This window comes from Symphalangus syndactylus, chromosome 12 (genome assembly GCF_028878055.3).
Source record: "Symphalangus syndactylus isolate Jambi chromosome 12, NHGRI_mSymSyn1-v2.1_pri, whole genome shotgun sequence".
Lineage (NCBI taxonomy): Eukaryota > Metazoa > Chordata > Mammalia > Primates > Hylobatidae > Symphalangus > Symphalangus syndactylus.
This window is the reverse complement of record NC_072441.2, coordinates 72,887,859-72,914,437: the sequence shown is the minus strand read 5'-3', so window position 1 is coordinate 72,914,437 and position 26,579 is coordinate 72,887,859. Positions and strand designations below refer to the sequence as shown.

Here is a 26,579-nt window from a genome sequence, read left to right as displayed (position 1 = left end):
CCATATACACAAGGATTCACTTCCATTCCACTTTCTGTCTCTGTTAATAGCACAATTTTTTTTGTCTTATTTAGTGTAGTCCTTCATCTTTCATGTGGAGTCAATCACTAGGTCTTATTTGGTTTTGGTCTCAAAAGTCTATCATTAAATAATATTAGTTTTCTTAGCAGCATAATTCACAACTGCAAAGATGTGGAACCAACCTAAGTGCCTGTCAACTAATGAGTGGATACAGAAAATGTGATACACACACACACACACCATGGAATACTACCCAGCCATGAAAAGGAGTGAAATAATGTCTTTTGCAGTAACTTGGATGGAACTGGAGGCCATTATTCTAAGTGAAGTAACTCAGGAATGGAAAACCAAAAACCGTATGTTCTCACTTAAGTGTGAGCTAAGCTATGAGTACACAAAGGTATACAGAGTGATATAATGGACTTTAGAGACTTAGAAGGTGGAGGGTGGGAAGGGACCTAGGGTTAAAAAACTACTTATTAAGTAAAATGTATGCAACTCGGGTGATGGGTGCACTAAAATCTCAGCATTCACCACTATATAATTCGTCCATGTAACAAAAACCCACGTAACCCAAAAGCTATCGAAATAAAAATCTTTTTAATAAAGAAAATGCCACACAAAAAGAATATTAGTTTTCTTCTAATGCTGAAGGCCAATATAAAAGGTAACAAAAGCCTGAGCTCTTTAATTAATGGGTACAAGTTAAGACAGAATCACATCAGGATTTGAAGTTGAACCTGAGCTCAAATCCTGTTCCCATCACTGCTAGCTCTCTGAGGCTTTCCTCTCAACTGCAAAGTGGAGATGTAATACTAAACAAGCTTACTGGGTTGCTTAACTAATATCTAGAACATACTTAACAGTGTTTCTATTAATGCGAGAACTAACTGTAAGCACTTAGTAAAGAGTAGTCATTATTAAGTAATGATAAATAAAAGCATTTGTATAATTCTTTTTTTAGCTTATGAAACCCTTGCACCTAGATTTTCTCATCTGATATTCATTATAACCCTGAAAGGCCGATAATATCCCCACTTTAGAGATGGGGACACCAAAGAACAAAGAGATAGGAACACCTAGATATATCAGAGATCCTAGTTTTTTTTTTTTTTTTTTTTTTTTTTTTTGAGACAGAGTGTTGCTTTGTCGCCCGGGCTGGAGTACAGTGGGGCAACCTTGGTTCACTGCAAGCTCCGCCTCCCGGGTTCACGCCATTCTGCCTCAGCCTCCCGAGTAGCTGGGACCACAGGCGTCCGCCACCGCGCCCGGCTAATTTTTTTGTGTTTTTTTAGTAGAGACGGGGTTTCACCATGTTAGCCAGGATGGTCTCCATCTCCTGACCTCGTGATCCGCCGCCCTCGGCCTCCCAAAGTGCTTGGATTACAGGCGTGAGCCACCGCGCCCAGCCTGATCCTAGCTTTTTGTAGGTGACTGACCTAGGTGGTACAAGATGTCCTGTACTTGTTCATTTATTCACACATACAACACATATTTATTGACTTCTTACCATAAACTGTTTAAGAAGCCTGGTGGGGATACCGCATAAACAAACAAGCAAAAATAGACAAAAATCTTTGTCTAGAAATATATAAATATAGAAAATTTTATAGAATATATAACATAGAAAACAGAAAAAAATATGAAAATAGCCTAATTTTCAGGGTTTTCCTTTTTTTACATACCCTTCATGGTTAATGGTTAATGGGAAGTATCCATTAACTCCCACCCTCCTTCCCAGCTCTCTCCCAAGACTTAGTTTCAGGAACTAGAAAATTCTAATTCAGCTTGGGTGCAATGCCCCCTCAAAGAGCGAGGCTTATTCGAAGCCTCAAATTCAGAAAACCAGGCCAGACCTTGGAAGTTAAGAAGGTGGAAGGCAGATCGCGGAACCAGTGTTCTGATAGTTGTGGTTCTCTGAGGGAAGCCAGTTCTGGGGACCGGTAGTGGAAAGCTCCTGCGCTGTTTCCGGCCACCTCAGCGGGAAGCGGAGACGCGAGCAGCTGGACCTCCGGTAACTGAGACATAGGGTATAACTGTTGTCGCGGCGGAGGAAGTGAGGACGACGCCAACGGCCTTCCGGGCCAGTGTTGGATCCCTGTAGTTTGTGAAGATGGTGTTGCTAACAATGATCGCCCGAGTGGCGGACGGGCTCCCGCTGGCCGCCTCGATGCAGGAGGACGAACAGGTGAGCTGCTTACTCACGACCCGCGACCCCAAGTCTCTGGCAGCGCGCTTTGCCCTCAGCATCGGATTCCTTCCTAGGACCGGGAGACCTTTGTGACTTCCCGGGCACTCCCGACCTCTCTGAAGTGCTCTTTTATCTTTTGGTGTAGGAGAGACTACCGGCGAGAGGAAATCTTTCCTGAAGGAGGAGTTAAGTTTTTTGTGTTAGCTGTTTCTCTTTAGAAAAATGCTCTGGAGAAGTGACAGCTTTGGTTGATTGTGATCACCCAGTGTTCTTTGACTCTTTAGGGACTTTGTTAAAATTCACGATTTCTAATTTTCTGCTGCTAATAGGACTGCTGACGGATAAATCCTGGGAAAAAATCAGCCAAGTTCTTCAACTCTGTAACGTAGCACCTGATCCTTGACCTAGCTTGCTGACATCTTTTGAAAGTGGGTGAGGTAATATTGCCACATGAAAGCACCTGTTAAAGTTCAGTACAGCACATTCTTTGAGGATTATTCCCAGTTCCCACCTTCTCCAATACGCCGTACCACATTCCTGCAATACATTGTAACTTATTTTTTTCTTTGTCTTTCAATAACGGGTTTCCTAGCGGGCAAACAACGGGTTTTAATCATCTTTGTGTTATCCATACCTTTTACAATAGCTGTTTTATGCTAGTAGGTGCTCAAAAGTATACTGAATTGATTAAAAACAGCAATAACTCCAGGTGTCTTAAAAGAAAGCTGTTTTGTGTTTTAGAAACACAGTGGAAATTTCTGAAGTAAGACAAGTTTCTGGAGCAAGCTTGGGAGGTCCTGAAGACAAAGCTGAGAATGGAATTTATATAATTTGTTTAAAGTGATCAATTTTATGTTACCTTTTCACACAGTCTAAGTAAAACCTTGAGCCTTAAAAAAAGATGAGATATAGAAAAAATAGTTTGCACATTTCTTCTGTTGGACTTTTCATTCATATATTAATGCAAAAAATTTTTACTGAGCACATCAAATGTGCCACTCATAGTGTTAATGCAGGGGGTTAGAGTACACAGTCTCTACCTTTGTGGAGCTTACAGTCTCTACCTTTGTGGAGCTTACAGTCTAGTGGAAAAATCAGATAACCAACAAACTATTAAAATGTAGTTTAACTGCTAAGGAGAAGGAAGAGGGTTTTGTGCTTGAACATGGAAAATATATCTAAGTTGGTTTTAGGAAATCAGGAAAGTCTTCCCAGAAGGTCTGACATTAAGGTAACAGTAGGATCCAGTAGTAAGGAACTATTCTATTTGGTTATATGCCTTTTTAGGTTTAATTTGGAAATATAGTTACTTTCACTTTTAGGAGAGTGGTGATACAGATAATAAAGTTGCAGGTCATGCTAAGTGAAATATATTCTATCATTACATAGAAACAAAGTCTAATCTTTGAAATAAACTGTGAACAATTTAACATACCCTGATTTGCTAATGTGAAATGTTTTTCAGGAATATTCTAGGACCATCCTGCAGAAGGAGTGTAATTGTTCAAATGAACCTAGGAATATGATTTGAACAAAGTAGATAGTGCAGGGAAATATCCTTGAAGGATGTGTAGTTTGACTAAAAAATAGTTTTCCCACAGTGGGTGGCTGTGTGTTGGGGGTAGAGGGGATGGAAGCTGGTCAATTTTTAAACTATTGCATTGAATTCCAGTGTTGGCAAAGAATACAAAGTGAACTTGAAAGTCTACTTAATATTAGTGGCCCCTACTCTCTGCCGTGATATGTTACTGAAAAATTAATTGATTTATTGTTTTTTAATTCTAAATTTGGTATTGATTTCATATTGGTTTATCAAGATGGGTTGCTTTGTTTAATTGACAAGGAAAGAAATTTTACACACAAATATTTTTGTGATTGTAGTGCCATAGTATTTTCCTTTAGGCATTTTGACTTTGAATAATAAAGTTTGCCTAAACCTTTAATGTCTGTAAAGATCTGAATCTTAGGCTTACTTTTACTATTTTAATAGTATACAGAACATTTATAAAAGCACCTACTACATACCAAACACTGTGCTAAGCCTATTAAGTTCATTTTTTTAAATTTAATCCTCATACTACCATATTAGAACAGGTACTATTAAAATCTCCAGTTATAGATAAGGAAGCTCTGAGGCTTAGAGAGGATAGATCACTTGCCTAAATTCACAGCTAATAAGTGGCATAATGAAATTTTTCATCAGGGTTTTTCACCTTGGCACTGTTGACATTTGGGGATGGATAATTCTTTGTTCTTGGGGACTGTCCTGTGTATTGTGTAGGAGGTCCAGCAATATTCCTGGCCTCTACCCTCTAGATGCCAGTAGTACCACCATCCTTCCCCACTTTGTTTCTATGACGACAAAAATATTTCTAGACATTGCTAAACGTCCCATGGGGGCAAAATCACCCCAATTGAGACCCAGTGGTTTTTAGTAAGTTTTTGTCAGCTCAGACAAAAACTTAATAACCACTATACTTTAGTGCCTAACCACTGTACTTTACTGCCTTGTTCTAAGGCCTTTTAATGATGTCTTACCTCTTAAGAGTCCAGGAATAACTTTTTAATAAACAGATATCTCAAACAGTTTTATATTTAATCACCTTAATTGTCCAGGACAGATAATTCAATGTATTTTCATTTTTGTTTGTTTTTGTTTTCTTATCAGTGTACTTTCAGTATTTATACTGATAATAGATATCATATTTTAGGTATTTACTAGGTGCCTGTACAAGTTGCCATATTACCGAAGATGGACAGTTATTCAGATAATACAATAGAGAGCAAAATTCACAAAATAATATAGACAGAGTATTTTATACAGGGTGTTTCCTCTGTGTTTAACTGAAAATTTAGACTTAGGGCAGGAAGAGAGATGAGCTTTTCTTCTCAAATGTGGACTCCCTAACTGATACCCTATCTTTTTTCTTCATTCCTTTAATGGCATGTTTCTCCTTTTAGGATTTTTGCAGTTTCTTTATCTACCTTTCTGTTCTGCCTCAAAATTATTGTGTTTTCTTTCATTTTCCTCTGGCATCGTGAAGGGCAGTCCAGACTTGAAGAAAGTGTTAGATCTAACCAAATAGGCAGCAGGAAGCTCCAAGAAAGCAGATAACATGTTGTACAGTTAAATTGTCTCACGCTCCCATTCACTGAGGGTTGATTAACCCACTTACTGTAATTGCTTTTAGAGGAAAGTGGTTGGCTCTTGGTGCTGCTGGTCTTTGACCAGCTGAGTTCAGTCGGTATTTAAAAATGATAAGAGCTATGAAGGTAAAAGTTGTTATTTGATACAACTAGTTGTTCAGCAGTCTTAGGTGACAGCAATGAGAAGTATTGTGGTTGTGTGTCAAGTTACTACCTTCTATCTTTTGTAATATATAGATCCAAATCCTACATTTGCTGTTGGATAACCTCAAATTTGTTTCAGTTTTTTCAGTTATTCTGATCCACTGCATTATTGGATTACTAATAGATATCTCATAATTATATCATATACAAATTTCATTAATCTTTTCTAGATGAAGTAGAAAACAGAATGAGGACATCTAAATATTTTTAGGTGGACTGGCTAACTGTGGGCCCTTTGTGACTTTGATCTTGAAAGCAAACTAAAGGTCAGTATGTAAAACAGTGGTTATGTTGTTTTGTGAGATCTAGATCAGAGCTGCCCCATGGTTTCTTGAGCATTTCCAATGAGTTAGAATTACATAGTAAGACTTCACCTAAAAGGTGGATCTACTATTGAAACAATTTCAATTATAGAGTTAGGGTAGCATAATGCTTAGGAGTAGGGCTCCAGGGCCAGATTGCCTGCCTTCAGATCCTAGTTCCTGCCATTTTAGCTTAGAGGCTAAAAAGTTTGACTTCTCAAGTAAAAAATTGACATAATAATTCTAATCACCTCATGAAGATTAAACGAGTTAAATAATGTAAAGTGTTCAGAACAGTGGCTGGCAGACAGTGAACACTTAATAATTTCATTTGATCACTTCTGAAGAATCTTTTCTAATTCCATCTTGCCTTTCTTTTTTTTTTTTTGAGATGCAGTCTCACTCTGTTGCCCAGGCTAGACTGCAGTGGTGTGATCTCAGCTCACTGCAACCTCCGCTCCCCAGGTTCAAACGATTCTCCTGCTTCAGCCTCCCGAGTAGCTGGGATTACAGGCGCCTGCCACCCTACCCGGCTAATTTTTGTATTTTTAGTTGAGATGGGGTTTCAGCATCTTGGCCAGTCTGGTCTTGAACTCCTGACCTCATGATCCATTTGCTTTGGCCTCCCAAAGTACTGGGATTACAGGCATGAACCCCCATACCCAGCCTCATCTTGCCTTTCTTAAAGGTTCACAGATCAGAATTGCACATAATCGATACACTGGATGCAAATACATAATGAATGAATGATTTTTCACATTACAAAATTAATTTGTGCATATTATAGAAAGTTCAGTAAATACATAAAAGCAAAATGACCAAAATGTTAACAGTGTTTATTAGCTATAATCTGTACTCAAATTATATCCATTTTGGTGGATGACCTTAAACATATGTATGTGTGTATAACATTAAATAATAGGTAATATCGTAAGACTGTTTCACCTAATTTTTTCCACTTAACAGTGTTTAATAAATATTTTCTCATATCATTAAACTCTATATAGCATTGTTTTAATGGCTGCATAGTATTCCACTATATGAATATGCCAGAAAGATTATTATTTAACCATGAAGATTGTGCTAGCATTGTGTTCTCAAGGATGGTAATGCTAACTGAACCAGCATGGTAAGATGTTGGTTGGCATACCATAATCCCTGTAAATACATCCCCAGTGTTGTATATTGGCAGTCTTTACATTGCTGTTTGCAAATTCCTGAAATTGTAGAATGCTTTTGGCCAGTTTCTTATAGTTGATACAGTTGTTAGTCTTTTTCTCAGGTTATGGTAATGTTTACAGTGCCTCTTGTAAAGTCAAAGGATTTGTACTAATCTGAGTGGCAATTTTTTCCATGTTTCTTCAACTAGTCCTTTTAAGATTCTCACCTGCCTTTAGCAAAGAACATATATTTAACACGTGTGGTTGCAGTTATGTAAAAAATACCGATGTCACAGCCCCACCTCCAACATGCTGACTTAATTGGTTTGGTGGTAGAGACTGGGCATAAGTAGTTTTGTTTTTGAGATTTCCCCAAATGATTCTATTGTGAAGCCAAGGTTGAAAATCACAGATCTATGTTGATATTCTTTCTTGGCACTTGAGTAGCATTCCCAACATTATTTGTATCCCTTTTATCTACTCTTGTGGGTTCAGATCTCTTCAGAATGGCACTGGGGAAACAAAAAGATTGGTAAGTACCATTCAAATTTAGGAAAATAGAATATTGTGTACTAGTTCTTATTGGCTAAAAGCATATGATAGTATTCACTCTTATTGGCTGACCATATATTAGTAGTACTGTTTAATATGATAATTTTGATATAATTATTATAAAGTACTGTTTAATATATAAAACTGTACATACATAAATATAGACATACATATGTTAATATAGAACTATTTCTCAAATATATAACAAATACATGTCAATAAAACAAATCATTGCCATAACAGTGGTATTAAACAAGATAAATCTACAAACTAATACCTCGGCTGGACTCTGCCTGTCTCCCCTGGTTCACCTCATGCTTATTCACCTTCTTACTCATATTGAAATTTCCAGTTCACCATTTTTACAAACAGCTTAGAATCTTATTATCCTGTAATTGTACATTTGCTGATCTGCCACTTTATCATTTTATTATTGCTTCCTTGTTTTTACTATCAGCTTAGCAGTACACTATCTACAATTTTAAGATATCACTTTGTACTTTATCAAAGTTAGACCTCAGATCCTGGGAGACCCTAGCATAAATACTTTTCTACTTAAATATTTAGTTATTAAACGTCTGCCAAAGGGAGGCTATTCTTTCTATGTGAAATAAATAATTCCAAAATAGGATTATTTCTCTGCATCACATGGCAGTGTCCTAGGCTGGTTTACTGTAACAAAATACCATAAACTGGGTGGCTTATAAACAACAGAAATTGATTTTCTAGTTCTGCCGGGTGAAGATCAAGCACCAGCAGATTTGGTGACTATTGAGGGCCTATTCCTCATTCATAGATGTCACTTTCTGGCTGTTTCCTCACATGGTGGATGGAGCAAGCTACCCCTCTGAGGTCTCTTTTATAAAGGTACTAATCGCATTCATGAGGGCTGTACCCTCATGACTTAATCACCTCCCAAAGGTCCCACTTCTTAATACCATCACTTTGGGGGGTTAGGATTTCAACATGAATTTTGTGGGGGATACCAGCAAACATTCAGACTATAGCTGGGTAGCTGACAGAAAGCTCCCCTACCCCACATGTGGATGGAAAAACAGTGTCTATTTGCTTCCCATTCTTCAGGCACTTCCTTTCCCTGTTGGATCTAGTAGATTGGTGATGCAGGTTTTCTTCTTTTGAAATGACACTGCTGTTTTTCCCAGTAGATTTGCCCCCTCTTTTTAACAAAAATAATTGTAAAAGCAGTGAGAAATTGTTCAGGAAAATATTACCTGTAATTATAACATCTGAATGCTATTATTTTCATTTTTGTCTGCATATATCCCTCGACATTCAAACTTTTGCTGTCCAAACTTGGGAACCAAATAGATTTATTCAGTAAAGGGTATCTGACATCATAATCTTTGTCTCTACTCTTGGTCATTTTTACCTAATTGCAGTCAAAGTGTTCATAATAATTTGCAGTCATGAGTACACACATTTAGTTTTGTTTAAATGCTAAAAACTGTAACACTTGTGGAAGGTTCTGCTGGATATTCCAACATAAAAATGAAATTCATCAATCTTGTTCCTAGGATATACCCTTGAGTATAGCACATGCTGTGTAGTTCTGTGCCAGTAACTGCAAATGAAATGGGTTAGGAGGAGAGTACTGTCCTAATAGTGGAAAGAACACTGGATTGAAAGTTAAGGGTGCTTTAAGTATATTTGAGGTATATGCTTTTGCTTCTTAGCAAATAACTAATGCGATCATCTTGAAGAAGTAGGGGTTAGGTCTTCCTCCATGCTCTGAAAGTAGGTTGTCTTTCTTTCGTTAAAATGAATCTTACTTACCTGTAAATGAAGGACCTCTTTCAGAGTGTCCTCATAATATGATGCTTCTCACTAATTGATACAGCTTTTTGTGGAAAATTCTTAAATGAAGATGTCTTCTTTCAGTCTGGCCGGGACCTTCAACAGTATCAGAGTCAGGCTAAGCAACTCTTTCGAAAGTTGAATGAACAGTCCCCTACCAGATGTACCTTGGAAGCAGGAGCCATGACTTTTCAGTGAGTGTAATCTTGATTTCTTTATGATCATTTAAGTGTGAAATACAGTAACAGAATGCCTGATAAAAATAATAATTTTTTAAAAGTAAAGATTACTTAAATATGTAGTCTTTTGGGAGGAGCAACCTCTCTGGCTCTAATTCTACAAAACGGACGTCTTGTTTGTTTTTTCAGCATGCTTACAGTAATTTAGCCTGTTAACATGTGTCTAATTAATGCTGTGCCCATCATGCAATAATAGATAACTTCTTGCTTTAAGACTGTCTTGGAGCCAGATATGGGTAGGTTAGTACCCTTGCTCAAACATTTCCTAACAGTGTAACTTTGAGCAGCTCACATAACTTCTCTAAGCCTCAGTTTCCTCTATAAAGTAGTGAAAATAAACATAGGAGGTTTGAGAGGATTGTGAGAGAATCCATCTGTATTATTTAGCATCTTGTCTGACACATGTGGGAAGAGTCAATAATTATTAGTTATTATTATTTTGAAAAAAGAAAATTATAAAAGATAAGAGCATCTTAATCAGTGGTTATAAACAATGATACAGCTGATAGAGGACTCAAAGGAACATTATTGGATTTTAAATGATCTACAAATAATTGGTATTTAATGTTTAATGCATGCCAAGTTTGAAGCTGATAAAATAGGAAGGATTAAAAAGGAAAAGAGTACAAGAGCATCAGAGGAAAATAAAAACGGATTAGCTAAATAATCTTTGCTATTTTAGGGACTTAGATAGTAAGATAACTTAGGCCAGGGAGGAAGCTGCTATGTTTACTTTTAAAAAACAAAACAAAAATTCTCTACCTATAAAAGACAAGTAAAAAGTACATCAAAACAAACAAAAAAAAAAACCCTAGGCAATTGGCTAAGAAAATTTTGGACATTGTGTTTTATGAAGTATTAATTTTTATAATATCTGAAATACTTTCTAGAACTCTAATTTTCAACACCAAAAATATAGTCACTTAATATCTAGTATCCTCATTTTCACCATGGTTTAGGGAACCAAGACCTAGGAAAGTTCTCATGGAATTGAGAAGAGATTTTCTTCTGCCTGATTCCTTTAGGACAGTCATCATCTCATATCATCCTTTATTATCATCCAAGAGCTATTAAGGGTTTATTCTTTGCCAGACCTTATATTGAGTCCTGCATTTAATGTCCATACCTTTTAACGCTGTTCTCTTAGTACAGAGAGAGACATACTCAAACAAGTATACTATAATATCTTAAGTGAAAAGGTGCTGTAAATTAGATTTAAATGAAATGTTTTGGGAACAGAGAGAAGGAAGGAGCAAATTCCCATTTGTAGGGGGTAAGTTTGAAGAAATGGGACAGAGGAGGGGAGTATATATAAAGAAGTTTCACCGAAAAAATTATGGTAGAATTGAACATATGAAAATGAACAGGATTTCTCCAGGTACATAAAAGAGCATTAACGGTTAGAAAAAACAATATAAGCAGAAGTCCACAAATATCTAAAGAACCTAGCATGTTGGAAAACAGTCTGCCATTTGGTTTATTAAAATATGTGATAGAATGTTGCTTACACTTGTTTTGAAAGGCAGTAAATATAACACCATGGAGTATGATTTTATTTTGTAGGTATTAGGGAACCCTTAGAGTTTGTAAGCAGGGTAATATGGTCATCTGTAGTCTCTGGGAATAAAACTGATGGTATAGAAGATGGTGTAGACTAAAAGCAAAGAGACCAGTTAATTCAGGTGCCCAAGGAGGGAGTAAGACAGCTGTATTATTAATATTATTTTAAGGGCCTGAGAGATCATATAATAGTCTTTATCCTTTATGGAGCCCTAGGAAGCCTCAGGAGCCACATATAAAGGGCAAGGATGGGAGTATAATGCTTTGGGCTCCTAAACTCCTCCTTATGTTTTAAATTTTTTCCTTTTATTTTCAGTTGACATGTAATAATTGTACATATTTATGGGATACAGAGTGATATTTCAATACATGTATACAATGTGTAATCAAATCAGAGTAATTAGCATATTCATCACCTCAAACATTTATCGTTTCTTTGTGTTGTGAACATTCAAAATCTTGTAGCTTTTTGAAAATATGCAGTAAGTTATAGCTAGCCATATTCACCCTACAGTTCTGCAGAACACCAGAACTCATTCTTCCTATCCAGTTGTAATTTTTTATCCATTAACTTGCCTCTGCCCATCCTCCCCTTCTCTCTACCTTTCCCCACTTCTAATACCCACAATTCTACTCTCTACTTCCATGAGCTCAAAAATTTTTTGGCTCCTACATATGAATGAGAACATGCCATATTTATCTTTCTGTGCATGACTGATTTTACTTAACGTAATGTCCTCCAGATTTATCCATGTTGCTGCTAATGATAGAAATTCATTCTTTTTTATGGCTGAATAGTATTCCAATGTGTGTGTGTGTGTGTGTGTGTGTGTAAAACACTTTTAAAATCCATTATTCTCTTGATGGACATTTCTCTTGATTATCTATCCATAGATATTACAAATGGTGCTGCAGTAAACATGGGGGTACAGATAAGTTTTTAACATAATGAGTTTTTTTCCTTTGGAGAAATACCCAGCAGTGGGATTGCTAGATTGTATGGTAGTTTTGTTTTTAGTTTTTTGAGAAACCTCCATACTGTTTTCCATAGTGTATAAAAGTTCTCTTTTCTCTTCACCCTCAACAGCATTTATTGACTTTTGTCTTTTTAATAGACATTTTAACTGGGGTGAAATAATATGTTGTTGTGGTTTTTATTTACATTTACCTGAAGATTAGTGATGTTGAGCATTTTTTCATATACTTGACCATTCGCATGTCTTTTGAGAAATGTCAGTTCTGTTCCTTGCCTACTTTTTAATTGAATTATTTTTGGTTTTGCTGTTGAGTTGTTTGAGTTCCTTGTATGTTCTGGATATTAGTTCCTCATCAGATGAATGAAACTAGATCCCTATCTCATCATATACAAAAATCAACTTAAAGTAGATTAAAGACTTAAGCATAAGACCCTAAACTATAAAACTACTAGAAGAAAATATAGGGGAAATGCTTCAGGACATGAGCCTGGGCAAAGACTTTATGGCAAAGACTTCAAAGCACAGGCAACAGAAAAGAAAGTAGACAAATGGGACTGTATTAAACTAAAAGCTTCTGCACAGCAAAGGAAACAACACAGTGAAGAGACAACCTGCACAATGGGAGAAAATATTTGCAAACTCCTACTTAAACTAAAGAACCTCTGATTTTATCTGATATATACATTGGCCTTCTGAATATAAGTTTTGCTTGTTATATATACATAGTGCATATATAAATATATATATTTGCATGTGTGTGTCTGTGTATACTATGGCTAAAAAGAAGTTGGAAAACCACTTAGTAACCTAACATTTTTCTAAGAATTTCTCAGTTGTGTAATCATATAGCCCCTTCCAGAGTGCATGGGCGCTCATCATCACAAAAGAAAGTCAGTTCCATTGTTGAAAAGTTTCCAGTTGATTACAGAGTTCTACTGGACTGTAAATTAAGAAGTCTTATTAGTCTTGTACCCAGTAAACATTATGTCATTAACCTTACATTTCTATCCACAGAAATTTCCAGTTCCACTGTTTTAATTTGTGACTAGAAAGAGTTTAAATATGTGTATGCTAGTTTACCATATAGAATCAAAGGGTAGATGGAGTCACAACTCTGAATTTTTCAAGAAAAAGTCTTAAATATTAAGCAAAAAACAAATAACCCCATTTAAAAAATGAACAAAAGACATGAGCAGACATTTCTCAAAACATACTAGAGGCTAGCAAACTAATGAAAAAATGCACATCACTAATTATTGGAGAAATGCAAATCAAAACCACAATAAGATACCATCTTATAACGGTCACAGGGCTATTATTAAAAAGTCAAAAAACAACAGATGCTGGTGAGGCTGTGGAGAAAAGGGAATTGCTTATACACTGTTCATGGGAATGTAAATTCAGCCACTGTGGAAAGCAGTTTAGAGATTTTTCAAGGAACTTAAAACAGAACTACCATTAGACCCAGAAAACCCATTAATGGGTTTATATCCAAATGGAAACAAATCTTTCTACCAAAAATCATGCACTTGCATGTTCATTGCCGCACTATTCACAATAGCAAAGATATCAACCTAGGTACATGTTAGTAGTGGATTGGATAAAGAAAATGTAGTATATATACAGTATGGAATACTATGCAGTCATAAAAAGGAATGAAATCATGTCCTTTGCAGCAGCATGAATGGAGCTGGAAGTCATTACCTAAGTGAATAATGCAAGAACAGAAAACTAAATACTGTATATTCTCATTTATAAGTTTATAAGCTAAACATTGGGCACTCATGGACATAAATATACTGAGGACTTACTGGAAGAGGAGGGAAGGAGGGGGCAGGGGTTGAAAAACTATTGGGTAGTATGCTTAGTACTTGGGTGACGGGATTGTTTGTACCCCAAACCTCGGCATTATGCAATACACCCAGGTAACAAATCCGCACATATACATCCTCAAGCTAAAATAAAAGTTTAAAATGTTAGTTAAGAATTGTGTAATGGGCTGGGTCCAGTGGCCTACACCTATAATCCCAGCATTTTGGGAGACTGAGGTGGGTGGATCGATTGAGGTCACGAGTTTCAGACCAGTCTGGCCAAAATGGTGAAACCCCATCTGTACTAAAAATACAAAAATTAGTTGGGTGTGGTGGTGGGTGTCTGTAATCCCAGCTATTTGTGAAGCTGAGGCGTGAGAATCACCTGAACCTGGGAGGCGGAGGTTGCTGTAACTGAGATCATGCCACTGCACTCCAGCCTGGGTAATCTGGGTGATGGAAAGAGACCCTGTCTCAAAAAAAAAAAAAAAAAAAAAAATTATCTAATGGATGAAAAATTATGATAAATATGTCTAAATACTCCTTTTAGAATATACGGCTAATAGGCTGGGCACGGTGGCTCATGCCTGTAATCCCAGCACTTTGGGAGGGCGAGACGGGAGGATCACGAGGTCAAGAGATCAAGACTATCCCGGCCAACCAACATGGTGGAACCCCGTCTCTACTAAAAATACAAAAATTAGCTGGGCATAGTGGCTCACGCCTGTAGTCCCAGCTGCTCGGGAGGCTGAGGCAGGAGAATGGCTTGAACCCGGGAGGCGGAGGTTGCAGTGAGCCGAGATCACGCCACTGCACTCTAGCCCGGGGGACAGAGCAAGACTCCGTCTCAAAAAAAAAAAAAAAAAAAGAAAAAACAGAAAAAACAAAAAACAACAAAAAAAATATACATCTAATAATGGGAAGATGTTTGCTTTCTGATGCCAAGGATTTGCGGTTTTAAATTGACTCTCATTTAGCCAGCCTCAAAGTGTTTAGGCTAGATTTTTTAAAAAGTTTGCATGGTACGGAGATTCTGCTTTAACCTGTTGTCAGTACTATTACTTTACAGACAACTTTGTCTTGCTTTTTATGTCTCACCAGCTACATTATTGAGCAGGGGGTGTGTTACTTGGTTTTATGCGAAGCTGCCTTCCCTAAGAAGTTGGCTTTTGCCTACCTAGAAGATTTGCACTCAGAATTTGATGAACAGCATGGGAAGAAGGTGCCCACTGTGTCCCGACCCTATTCCTTTATTGAATTTGGTAAGTTTTTGCCCCTCACTTCTCTCTATCAAGGGAGCAAACAATATGGAGAAGCTATTTGTTACACTGATATAATATTTATACATTTTTTCTGATGTTTACTCGTTGAAGTTTTAGCTTCTGCTTCCTTTTCCATTCCACTTCTTTTTGTCTTTTTGAGTGACTAAGGCTTTGTTCTGAAAAGTCATTTTCTCTAGTCTTTTGATCTTTCCTCCATAGAAATTGTTGCCTTTTGCCTTTTCTGTTGTTTGGTTTGATTCTTCATTAGAGTCACATGTGACAGGAACTGTGCCTGAAGATCTACTTGATTGGCATATAATGGCTGAGTTCTTCTTTATCCCAGTCCACAGACTCACACTCACAATAAGGCTCATTTTATGGAGATCAGAATTGGGAAATCAGAAAGAATGATGTTTTGTTTCTTTTAGTAGAATAGGATCCTCTAATTAAAAAACAAAAGATAACAAAGAAATAGAAGATACATGGTACTCATGGTATTGGGGTATAATATTTACTACATTCAGGAATAGTGAACATAGGTATCTGTATTTGTACAAGAATTATAGAAAGACTAATCACTAATCAGACCTGGTAAAGTATCTGATGGTAAGGGATCAAAGGAAACGTCCTAAGTATGGGGAGTGAGAACAAGTAGGATCAGGCTATATCGCTGAAATTTTTAGTTAAAAGAGAAATTGGTTTTACTGGCTTAGAATTTTTGAAGTGTTTCAAGTTTGCTAGATAAATGGGTCATCTTGCTTTGGAAAAACACTCTAGTGTTCCATAACTATATGCTGCTTTATATAATGTCCAGTTTTTCAAATTTTATTTTTATAGACAGTCCTATAAACCTCCCTCAAAAATAAGACAAATGTATCAGGGTCATACAGGAAATAGATGGCACACCCAAATTAGCTTAAGGGATTATATACAAAGATATGACTAGGCTGTAGGAGAATTGCAAGGTACAGTAACCTCTGACCAGTGGCATACTGGTTGTTACCATCCCTAGGCCTGAATGTGTAAGGGGGAGGAGCAGTTTCTGAAACTGAAAAGGAGAAAATTTCTAGAGAAGGCCAACTTGAGAGGAGTGTAACTTTTGGTAGAGGGATACTTCCAGAAGAAGGTTATTTCCTTCTCTGAAAGAAGCCAGGGGAATAAATACCTGGACATCACTCACTGTCTGTTCTCCTTCTTCCCTACTGTTGGGGCTTCTTCATTGCCCGAACCTAACTGGCACAGGGCAAGGAGTCTATTGAAGCACTTCATCCAAGTCAGCTTCCCAGTGTAGAAAGCAAGGTGCAGGAGGGCAGAGAGGAGATCTAAAGAGGCAAATGAAAGGAGTACAGCACACTTATATTAAGATTTTTGCCAAAAGTTGAAAATATCTTTAATAATAAGTCATTCTTCCTATAGTTTTGAGAAATACTGATATGAGCAAAAGATGGATGAGACTTCAGTTTTTATTATTTATTTATTTACTTAGAGACAGAGTCTCGCTCTATTGCCCAGGCTGGAGTGCAGTGGCTTGATTTTGGCTCACTGCAACCTCTGCCTCCTAGGTTTAAGTGACTCTTGTGCCTCAGCCTCCTGAATAGCTGGGACTAGAGGTGCACGCCGCCATGCCCAGCTGGCTAATTTCGTTATTTTTGGTAGAGATGGGAGTTTTGCCTTGTTGGCCAGGCTGGTCTCAAATTCCTGGCCTCAAGTGTTCCACCCATCTCGGCCTCCCAAAATGCTGGGATTTATACATGTGAGACACAGTGCCTGGCCGAGACTTCAGTTCAGTTTTATATTGGTATTTTGGAAAACTCCCTATTACATATTTGCTTTACCTGAGGTTTAAGAATGGAATGAAACTGGGAATGTATATTAGAGAAAATAAGGTAATGTTTCTCAGCTTTTTAATGATCATGAACCCTTTTGCCATATTAGGCTGTAATAATGCTAGAGTGTTACCAGCATCCTTTTAAGGAATGTGTAGAGGTAAGTAACACTTAACCTAAGGGTGCTCAGAATACTGTTTGAAAATTTCCATTTTCAGGAAAGGCTTACTATAGTGGGTCTTAATTTCTCTAAGGATTCTGATAGCAGCCTTAGATAGCAAATACTTCTAATTCAAAGGTATTCAAAGGACATTTCTCCTGAATGGTCATCTAATTATACCTTTACATCTTACAAATGAAGTAATCAAAGCCTAGATTTTGATATTCAACCAAGAGTTTGGTTAACCATGGACAGTGGCAAATCCAGGAATAAACTCAGAACTGTTTTAGTTTTTTTTTTTTTTTTTTTTTTTTGAGACAGAGTCTCGCTCTGTCACCCAGGCTAAAGTGTGGTGTCGTGATGTCGGCTCACTGCAACCTCTGCCTCCAAAGTTCAAGTGATTCTCCTGGCTCAGCCTCCTGAGTAGCTGGGATTATAGGCGTGTGCCACCACGCCTGGCTAACTTTTTGTGTTTTTAGTAGAGACGGGGTTTCACTGTGTTAGTCAGGATGGTCTCGATTTCCTGACCTCATGATCCACCTGCCTTGGCCTCCCAAAGTGCTGGGATTACAGGTGTGAGCCACCACGCCCGGCCAACTCAGAACTTTTAATTTCCTACCTCAGTACTTTGATGGCCATGAAAGAAATGGTTCATGGTCAGTTTTCTTCATCATTCTAGATACCTTCATTCAGAAAACCAAGAAGCTCTACATTGACAGTCGTGCTCGAAGAAACCTAGGCTCCATCAACACTGAATTGCAAGATGTGCAGAGGATCATGGTGGCCAATATTGAAGAAGTGTTACAACGAGGAGAAGCACTCTCAGGTATCTAAAAGCAATGAGTCTTATGAAGAAATGGTTCTCATTCCATAGACAAAGATAGCTTATTTTGCAGTGCCTTTTATGCTATTAGATTCTACCTAGAACTGTTAAGAATTTATCTCCCAGAAGTACATTACGTTACAGTGCTTCCAGTGTGATATGTTTTTTTCCTAGCGTGATTAGTTTTTGTTGAGTTGGAACAGTGTAAAGGCCTTATCCATATTAGAAGCAATGATTATTTCTAAGATATTCACAAAATTAAGTAAATTATGTAGAGAAACACTTGTATAAGTTAAGGGAAATGAATGAGAGAAAATTGTCAACGATTTATTGCAGTGGTTTTTTGAGTAGCCTCTTTGGGAGACTTTACTGCTGCCAGATCAGTCTTTACAAAATGCCATTTTCATCAAGGCATTCCTCTCTGAAAAACTTTTAAATCTGGAACTGCAAGATAAGATCCAGTCTGACATATTTTTCCGTCAGTCAGCCATTGTTATTGAGAGCTTGTTATTTGTAAGGCATTGTGGTCTACATATGGAAAATAAGGAGGATGCAAATGTCTGTCATTCACTAGTTCACAAACATTCTGCTGTAGCCACGCCAGCTTCTTTACTATCCTTAGTGGTCTATTCTGCCTTATGCTGGACCTGTTCTATAAGACCTCCATAAGAACTGCCTCTTTAAAGAAGCCTCCTCTGATCCTTATAGCCTGTATCACATTAATCTCTTCTGTACTTTAAACTCCTAAAGCACTGAGTAACATAATGGTTTTAGCACATATTACATGTATGTGTGTTTTCCTAATTTACCTTAAATATATTTATTAAATATCTAACTTACCATATTAAATATATTTCCATATAACATAAGTATATATTTCATATATTTATATTAAAGTAGGCAAACATATTTGGATAATTAAATATTTTTATATAATTTCATATATTTTTTTGAGACAGAGTCTTGTTCTGTTGCCCAGGCTGGAGTGCAATGGCACGATCTTGGCTCACTGCAACCTCCATCTCCTGGGTTCAAGCAATCCTCCCACCTTATCCTCCCGAGTAGCTGGAGCTACAGGCATGTGCCACCACGCTTGGTGAATTTTTGTATTTTCTTAGCAGAGATGGGGTTTTGCCATGTTGTTCAGGCTGGTCACAAACTCCAGGACTCAAGCAATCCACCCACTTCAGCTTCCCAAAGTGCTGGGATTACAGGCATGAGCCACAACACCCAGCCCTTTATATAATTTTAAAAGTGTAGGTAATTAGGTAAAATTAGGTTAAAAGTATATGTATATTTACCTGATATTTAAATATTACCTAAGTGTTTAATGTGGACATGTAAGCTCTTTAAAGATAGTGTTTATGTATTTTATATCTGTTTCACATACTTCTTATATATCCCCCACAGAAATGGTCACAAATAGGTTCCTTAATAAGTATTTTTGAATTCAGCCATGCTATGTATTCATTAGTAAATGAGTTTTCTTTTATTATGAACTACAAACTTTAACCTTTTTTTGAGTAGTGAGCAGTTATTCATTTACCTTCACACTCTTTAAATATCAAATTTTGAGTGAGTGAGTGTGTAAGTTTTTGTCATACAGACTTGCAATTCCTATATGGGATAAAGTAGACTAGCACAGGAATTTTTCTTGTATCACTCATGCAAGACTCTAAATTCCTTAAAGGCAGGGATCATGTACATTTTGACCATTGTTGTATCCTCAGCACTTCACATGGTGCCTGTAACATAAATATTTGTTAAATGACTTCTCCAAGCAATAGCTTTGTCTTTATGTTATCCTGTATTTCAAAACGTTTATATATAAATTCTCTCAACTGTGACTTGTTTCATATGGTCTAATAATTGTTCCTCTGCTGAGTTATTCTCAGCAGATTTAGATTCATTTAGCAAATGTTTATTGAGCACTAACTATATACCAGGCCCTGTTCTGGGCATTCAGGATATAGCAGCAAACACAACAATTTAAAATCCCTGTCCAGTGGAGTGTATATTCTTGTAGGCTCTGTAAAAAGCTGCCCTGTGCATTGTCATAGTTATTTCTCACTCCCTGACTCTTCTTCCGTGACTAGATGTTTTTCTTACTCATGTGGTCAGTTGCTAATTCAGACATGGCTGTCATGCCTGTGTTATTAAGTAATGCCATGTTTCCCAATCAAAACCAGTCTCTATTAAGCAACTCCAGACATTCCAAAAGCATTCTTTAAGGAAGAAACAACCGGATTGCAAAATAGTTTTTTCTGAAATTTAAAGAAGTGAAAAGTTTGATTAGAATTTATTATGTCAAATGGAGAGTTTGTGTTTATTATTAAAATATGCCCTATATTTTAATATGGTCTAGCTTGTGTCTATCTGGCTATTTCTCTAAGCGTTTAGTTAACTGTTATAAGAAGATAACAACATTACAAATGTCCTTGAAAAAAACTTCCCAGAAAATACTAAAAAGCTTAATTTACTTGGGTTTTTTTTGTAGTACTTATTGTATTTTAGTTACAACGTTCCTATGTCTATTGAAATATAAATCCTGATAGCTTTAACTTCATAGTAGTCTCTACTATGTGGATAATCTTAGAAATGTTAGCAGTCATCATTGAAGTATAGCTTAAGGCTGTGTTTGGTTAATTGAATTTTCTGGCTATCTGAGTTTGTTTTACATGGATTATCATTATCGTTTTTCAAAATATAAGAGAATATGATTCAGACCATTAGAAGATTATGAAGATAATAATTATTAACATGTAATAATTATTATAATTTATCATGTGCAGGCATTGCTGCTCACTTTACAGGCAATCTCATGTACATACAACCTTATGACATAGTTACTGTTATTATCCCCAATTATAGATGAAGAAACTAGGTTGTAAATAGGTTACATGACTTGACCAATGTCACATAACTGGTACAGGTGATATCTGAACCAAAGAGTCTGAGGCCAGAACCTGCACTTCTAACCACCTTACTATATAGCCTCAAAAATTCAGACATAATCTGATCAGGATCATCAGTTAATTAGTATATGCAATGTTAGCCTTAAAATAAAAATGATGATTTGAGATTCATGGTTGTTGCAGTGCTGCTCATTTTGGTTATTTTAATGCCTTAATACTTTCGGTAAAATACTTCCAGGGACTAATTATGTTTTCCTTTTTTCCTCTTTGACAGCATTGGATTCAAAGGCTAACAATTTGTCCAGTCTGTCCAAGAAATACCGCCAGGATGCGAAGTACTTGAACATGCGTTCCACTTATGCCAAACTTGCAGCAGTAGCTGTATTTTTCATCATGTTAATAGTGTATGTCCGATTCTGGTGGCTGTGAAATAATGAATACAGCCACTGGTAAGGGAGAACCTAGAACCCAGTAGGTGTATATTTTCAGGAAACTGAGCTCACAGAGATGTGTATTAGAATCCAAGTGGAACTTCTGCCTCTAAAGACCTTGCAAGAAAAGAGATGTCCTGAAAATGAAAGGTTACACCTCATTTAATGAAGCTTAACCCTATGTAGAAAGTCTCTTTTGGGGGCAGAGGCTTTCTCTGGGTGCCAAGCCATATATATTAGGGAATAGTAGATTGTTATTTCGTTTTTTCCCTCCCAGTACATTTTAAAAACAGCACTGGCTGGGGCATTCTCATTCTCTGATGGAGCCATCAATGAGATTTAACTTAGTCAACCTGTGCTAGCAACATTCTGAAATTCCTTCAAAGAAGGCAGCCCTTTGGGAAGGTGTTTTTTTTTTTTTTTTTTTTTTTTGGACTCTAATCAACATTCCTTTTGTTGGTGACATTTGTGATTTTCAGTAATCTGAGTTTTTGATGGCCTTTTAAACAAGACTCCAGTATGTGAAGGTTAATTGCTGTGCTCCACAGATCTTGTCTATTGGCCCCTGTAGAAAGTTAACCTTTGTTGTTTTCCTTTTATAATTTGCTTATTGCACAATTGCGTTAGGGTTAAGTGAATTGTATTAAGATGCCTTGAAATTATAGCACTCCTTGATTAAGAAGCTAAAGTGTTTCTCTCATTTACTCCTTAAACAAAAGACTTAAATTAGTTTGGGTCATTATTACTTTTATTTTGCAGCATTTGGTTTGTATTAGTGTAAGAGCAAGTATAGGATATGGAGAGGCCCCTGGCTTCATGAGAAGAAAGGAAGGCCCAGATTATAATTACAGCTTTCTCCTGCCCCTTCTTTACTTTCTCTACCACAATTTTCTCCACTGTTTGTTTTCCTCTTGCCACAATTTGCTAACATTTAAAAAATTTTCCTGCACCCAGTAGTTTCATGTCCTGTAGACACCCTCTTAGGACATTCTCAAATTTCAAAATAAAAAATATTCATCTATGTAGTTAATTAAATTTAAAGTTTTTGCAGATCAACTACTCAAACTACTAAATACATTTACCTGAGAAAAAGTCTCTGAGAGCACTTCATTCCTGTTTTAGTTCATGTAAATTCTCTGAGAAGGTTCTAGAGAACTAGTTAAAGTACCCATGATTTTTTCCTTTTCTGCTCAGGGATGATGGGGATTTCCTTTTACCTTCTGAGGTAGAATTTTTTAATGGGGAAAATAGGCCTTTTAAATATTATTGCAAGGGTCTACAATATAACTTAAAGTTCCTGTACATACTGCGAATATTTCTTTAAATTGCACAGGAAAATGAGCGAACTTTTTATTTCTTAATATCTTTGGCGAAAACTTTAACCAGTAAGCAATTTTATAACCCTGAGGGATCATCAAAGATACTATCCTGATTCCTGGTAAGGAAAAATATGTTATTTCCTTATAACAAGGCAAGGAGAAATGCTATTTTATTCCTGATAATTTATAGAACTAGAATAATTTTTTTCCTTTCTTTTATGGACCTAAATCTGCCAATTGGAAATTTTGTGCATGAAATATGAAGTTACTTTTTATAGATAATCAGTGCTGTTAAGTCCCTGAAAGGCTCCTGCCTAAGTAATGACGATGTGGATAATAAAAGCCTTTGAAAGGCTGAAAACCTAAATAGTGGTACCACAGTATTTGGAGCTTCTATAGGAGTGGAGAGGGGCAGCTCATTGTTGAGAGTTGCATGCTGCAACCTAATGGTCAGCAATGAAATAAATACTTCTAGAATGTTCATTTCAGTGTGAAGTTTTGTTATCTAGTTAATTTATATACATATATCCTTTGTAGATACATTTCCTATCTAATCTTGTTGGGCTAATTAAGAAATAAGGGGTGGGGTAAATGTCAACAAAGGAAGAAGAAAGTGGTTTAAGATCAGGGCAGCAGAAAAACTAGAGAACAAGAATATCATAATATGGCTCCTGGTTTTCTTTATAAGAGGCAGTGGGAAGATCTGACTAGATGAAATGTATCAGCAACCAAACTGGCATCTAAAATAGAATGGGATAAATACTGTATGGGGTTATTGGAGGCATATTAAGAAAGGACACCTAATTTATTTTGGAAAGAAGTATGGTAAGAGAAGACTTTCTGGAGAAGGAGAATAGGGCATTCTAGGGAGAGTCAATGGCATGTGCAAAGGCATAAATAAAGACAGTGAGGCATATTTTGGAAATGTAACAGCTCGGTTCAGCTTAGCCCATAGGGTAAGCATAGACAACAGAGGAGACTTGAAGAATGAGAACTAGATTGGTACACTATCATAAAGGGACTTGTCTACCATGCTGAGGAGTTTAGACCATCTTAATGGCAGTGGCCAAGGATGGCATCAGATTTATAGTTTCAAGTGATCATTTAGGCCTTGGCATAAAAGATGTATTAGGAAGGAAGCCTGGAAGTAGGAAGATGAAAATAAGGAGCCATCAAAGGCAGAATGAAACTTAGGCAGATTTCAAGTGATTTTCAAGAAAGATGTGATCAGAGGTACCAGATAATAACTATTACTTAACACTTTCTTTGTTAGGAGCTTATTTCTCACACTGACCAAACCTTTTGAAGTAAGTACTCTTTACACCACTATATAAATAAACCTTACAAAGGATTCTGCTTTGAGGCATGAGAGAGTTAAGTAATTTGCCCAAAGTCACAGAGTTAGAAAGTAATAGAGCTAAGATTTGAACCTAGGCAGTTTGGCTCCAGAGTCTGTGCTCTTACACTATATTACCCAAATAAATACCAAAAAATGTATTCTCGAATTTAACAATGAGGAACTTAATCATACAGGCAGAAGTAATTCCAGAGCACTGGGGACAGAAGCCAGATGGCCATATGGGTTAAAGAGTGTGTAAACCACTAGGAAGTAAAGACATAGAACTACTCTCACAAGTGCTTTTCTGGTTATTATGACGCTGAACTTCATGGCTTGTTTTAATTAAGACATCTTACAAGTGTCAAAATTTGGAAATATTTGGACACTGTGTACACTCTGGTTATTTAAATGTCTAACAATGGTTCTTGAGCATTTTGAGAAACCTTTGAAAATCTGTTGAAAGGTATGTGCCATTACTCTAGAAAAATGTTCCTGTGTACATGCACATCAAGTATCACATACTGTTTCAGGCTGTTCAAGGACTACAAAGTCTGTCCATGACCTAATGGTACATGTTCCCTCAGTTAAGAGCTCCAGAGATAAAGGATGTGGAACTCAAAGGTGAGTACCCAGAGCCTTGAAAACTCCATTTGTGACTTGGAATAATTCTATAATTTGAATTAACTTTGTGGAGAGACATATATTTTTGAAAAATTGTGTGTACCAAAAAAATTTCGTATCAAATAATATTTTCCTGTAGTGCATTCAAGGATCTGGTTCCACAGCAAAAAATTGTTTTGGTCTCAGTTCCTCAAAATCACATTTAAGGAGCTTGAGATTTATATTTTCTACTTAATAAGTCTTACAAAAGCAAGTTAAGGAAAATGGACAATCATTTCTGCACATATAGGATTTAATAAAACATGTATAATAAAATATCTCATATTTTAAATTTCCACCTTATTGGTAGATTTCATGACAAAGGGCTCGTGTGCCGGTGGCCATACAATTAAGGTTTTTGGTTAGTGTAGTTAGCAGAACTAGCTGACTCCTACCTGGTGGGTTTTTCTTTTGTTTGGTTGGTTGGTTGGTTTTTTCCCAGATGGCTCAGGAGGAAGGTAAATAGCAGTCATTGTATGTGTGACAGAGTTTGAGATAGAGTGAGCATACTGAATCTCACATCCTATTCTTATTACTGTCAGGCAGGGTTGACCTAGCAGTATAAAACTATCTGAAGCAATTTAGTCACTCAGTTCTCGTGAAGTTTATTTCAAGTACTGTAACAATTCACGTTTGGATTAGAAAAGTCACTAGAAATTTGACTTCCGTATAGTAATCTATACTTTTTTCTCTCATTTCCTTCATTTTTTGAGCCGTAAGTATAAGGCATTTTGCTGGTATTATTACAATTGTTATGAGGATTTTCTTTGCTTGCCCAAGGTCACATAGCTAGCAAGTTAAAGTAGATTCAAATCCAGGCCTGCTAGACACCAAATTATTATTTAAGAGTACTTTTCACTACTCCTAAATAATGACACAGATATGTTTGTCTTACACATTTCACTTATTGTCAAGTTATTAGTATGTTTATTTTCAAAAAGTATTTTTTTGCAATTTCTTTTTATTATTCCGTACTTTTTAAATTTACTTCATTATCACGTCTTCCTTCTTTTTAAATAGTTTTTGCTTTTGTTATTTTGTTTTCCCTTTTTTACTCTTGGTTTGTAATACATCTTTCCTTATTTGCTCCTTTCTCATTTGATCTCAATGTTAATCCAACCGTTTTCCACATCTGATTCACTAAAATTTTAGCCCTTTAAAAAAAGTTCCTGTTTTTCCTATTTCCTTTTGCCCATTCTCTTCTCCTTGCCTCACTTCTTTTATCTTTTTCCATTTTAGTTTCATTTTTTGTTTCTCTAGATGTTGTTTTTACATATGAGTTAAGGTACAGCTACAATTTTGCATCTGTAAATTAGAGCTTCAGAATCAACTGAGTGTATTTATTCTTTATTTGTAGGCCTAAATTTATCTTACCTTTTATTGATTTTATAATATACTATGCTCTTTCATTTTAGTCTGCATATGTTAGCCAAAGAAGATACGCCCCTGTTTTAAGAAATCTCTGTAAAAAATGTCAAGCATGACAAGAATTCTTCAAGAAACAAGCTCCTCTAGTTTGTCTTCTATATTTAGAGCTTTAACAGTTACCTATATTACTGGTAACTCCCAAATATACCTTCAAACTTGTTTTTTGGGCCCAAGTTTTTTGCTTATATATCTGTTTTGAATATCCCATAAATAATTGCATCTAAAACATACCTCCACTCCATTGCTTTCAAAGATAAAACCAAACCTGTGCTGCTGCTTATATTTCTAGTATTTAGGCGTCACCTGCCACCCCTTTACCTGAGCTACAAGTCACGAATTGCATTAGACTCCTCTGCTTTCTTCTTTCACCTCTAACTAGACTATTAACCAAAAATTTTTTAATGTAACTTTCAAAAGGTATTTTATTACATCATTTT

At 36.5% G+C, this 26,579-nt stretch overlaps 1 protein-coding gene and 1 long non-coding RNA gene across 2 annotated transcripts; both read left to right on the top strand.

The window, feature by feature from the left end:
* Nucleotides 1–1,971: 1,971 nt before the first annotated feature.
* On the top strand, nucleotides 1,972–23,198 carry SEC22B (SEC22 homolog B, vesicle trafficking protein). Its single transcript, XM_063625988.1, has 5 exons — nucleotides 1,972–2,209; nucleotides 9,477–9,586; nucleotides 15,081–15,241; nucleotides 17,907–18,053; nucleotides 21,240–23,198. Exons 1-5 carry the CDS (start codon nucleotides 2,135–2,137, stop codon nucleotides 21,392–21,394), a joined length of 648 nt encoding a protein of 215 aa, XP_063482058.1. The 5' UTR covers nucleotides 1,972–2,134; the 3' UTR covers nucleotides 21,395–23,198.
* LOC134734227 (uncharacterized) lies at nucleotides 2,217–9,468 on the top strand. Its single transcript, XR_010117537.1, has 3 exons — nucleotides 2,217–2,649; nucleotides 5,734–5,829; nucleotides 8,307–9,468. It is a non-coding gene; the product is annotated as an uncharacterized lncRNA (long non-coding RNA).
* Nucleotides 23,199–26,579: the final 3,381 nt, after the last annotated feature.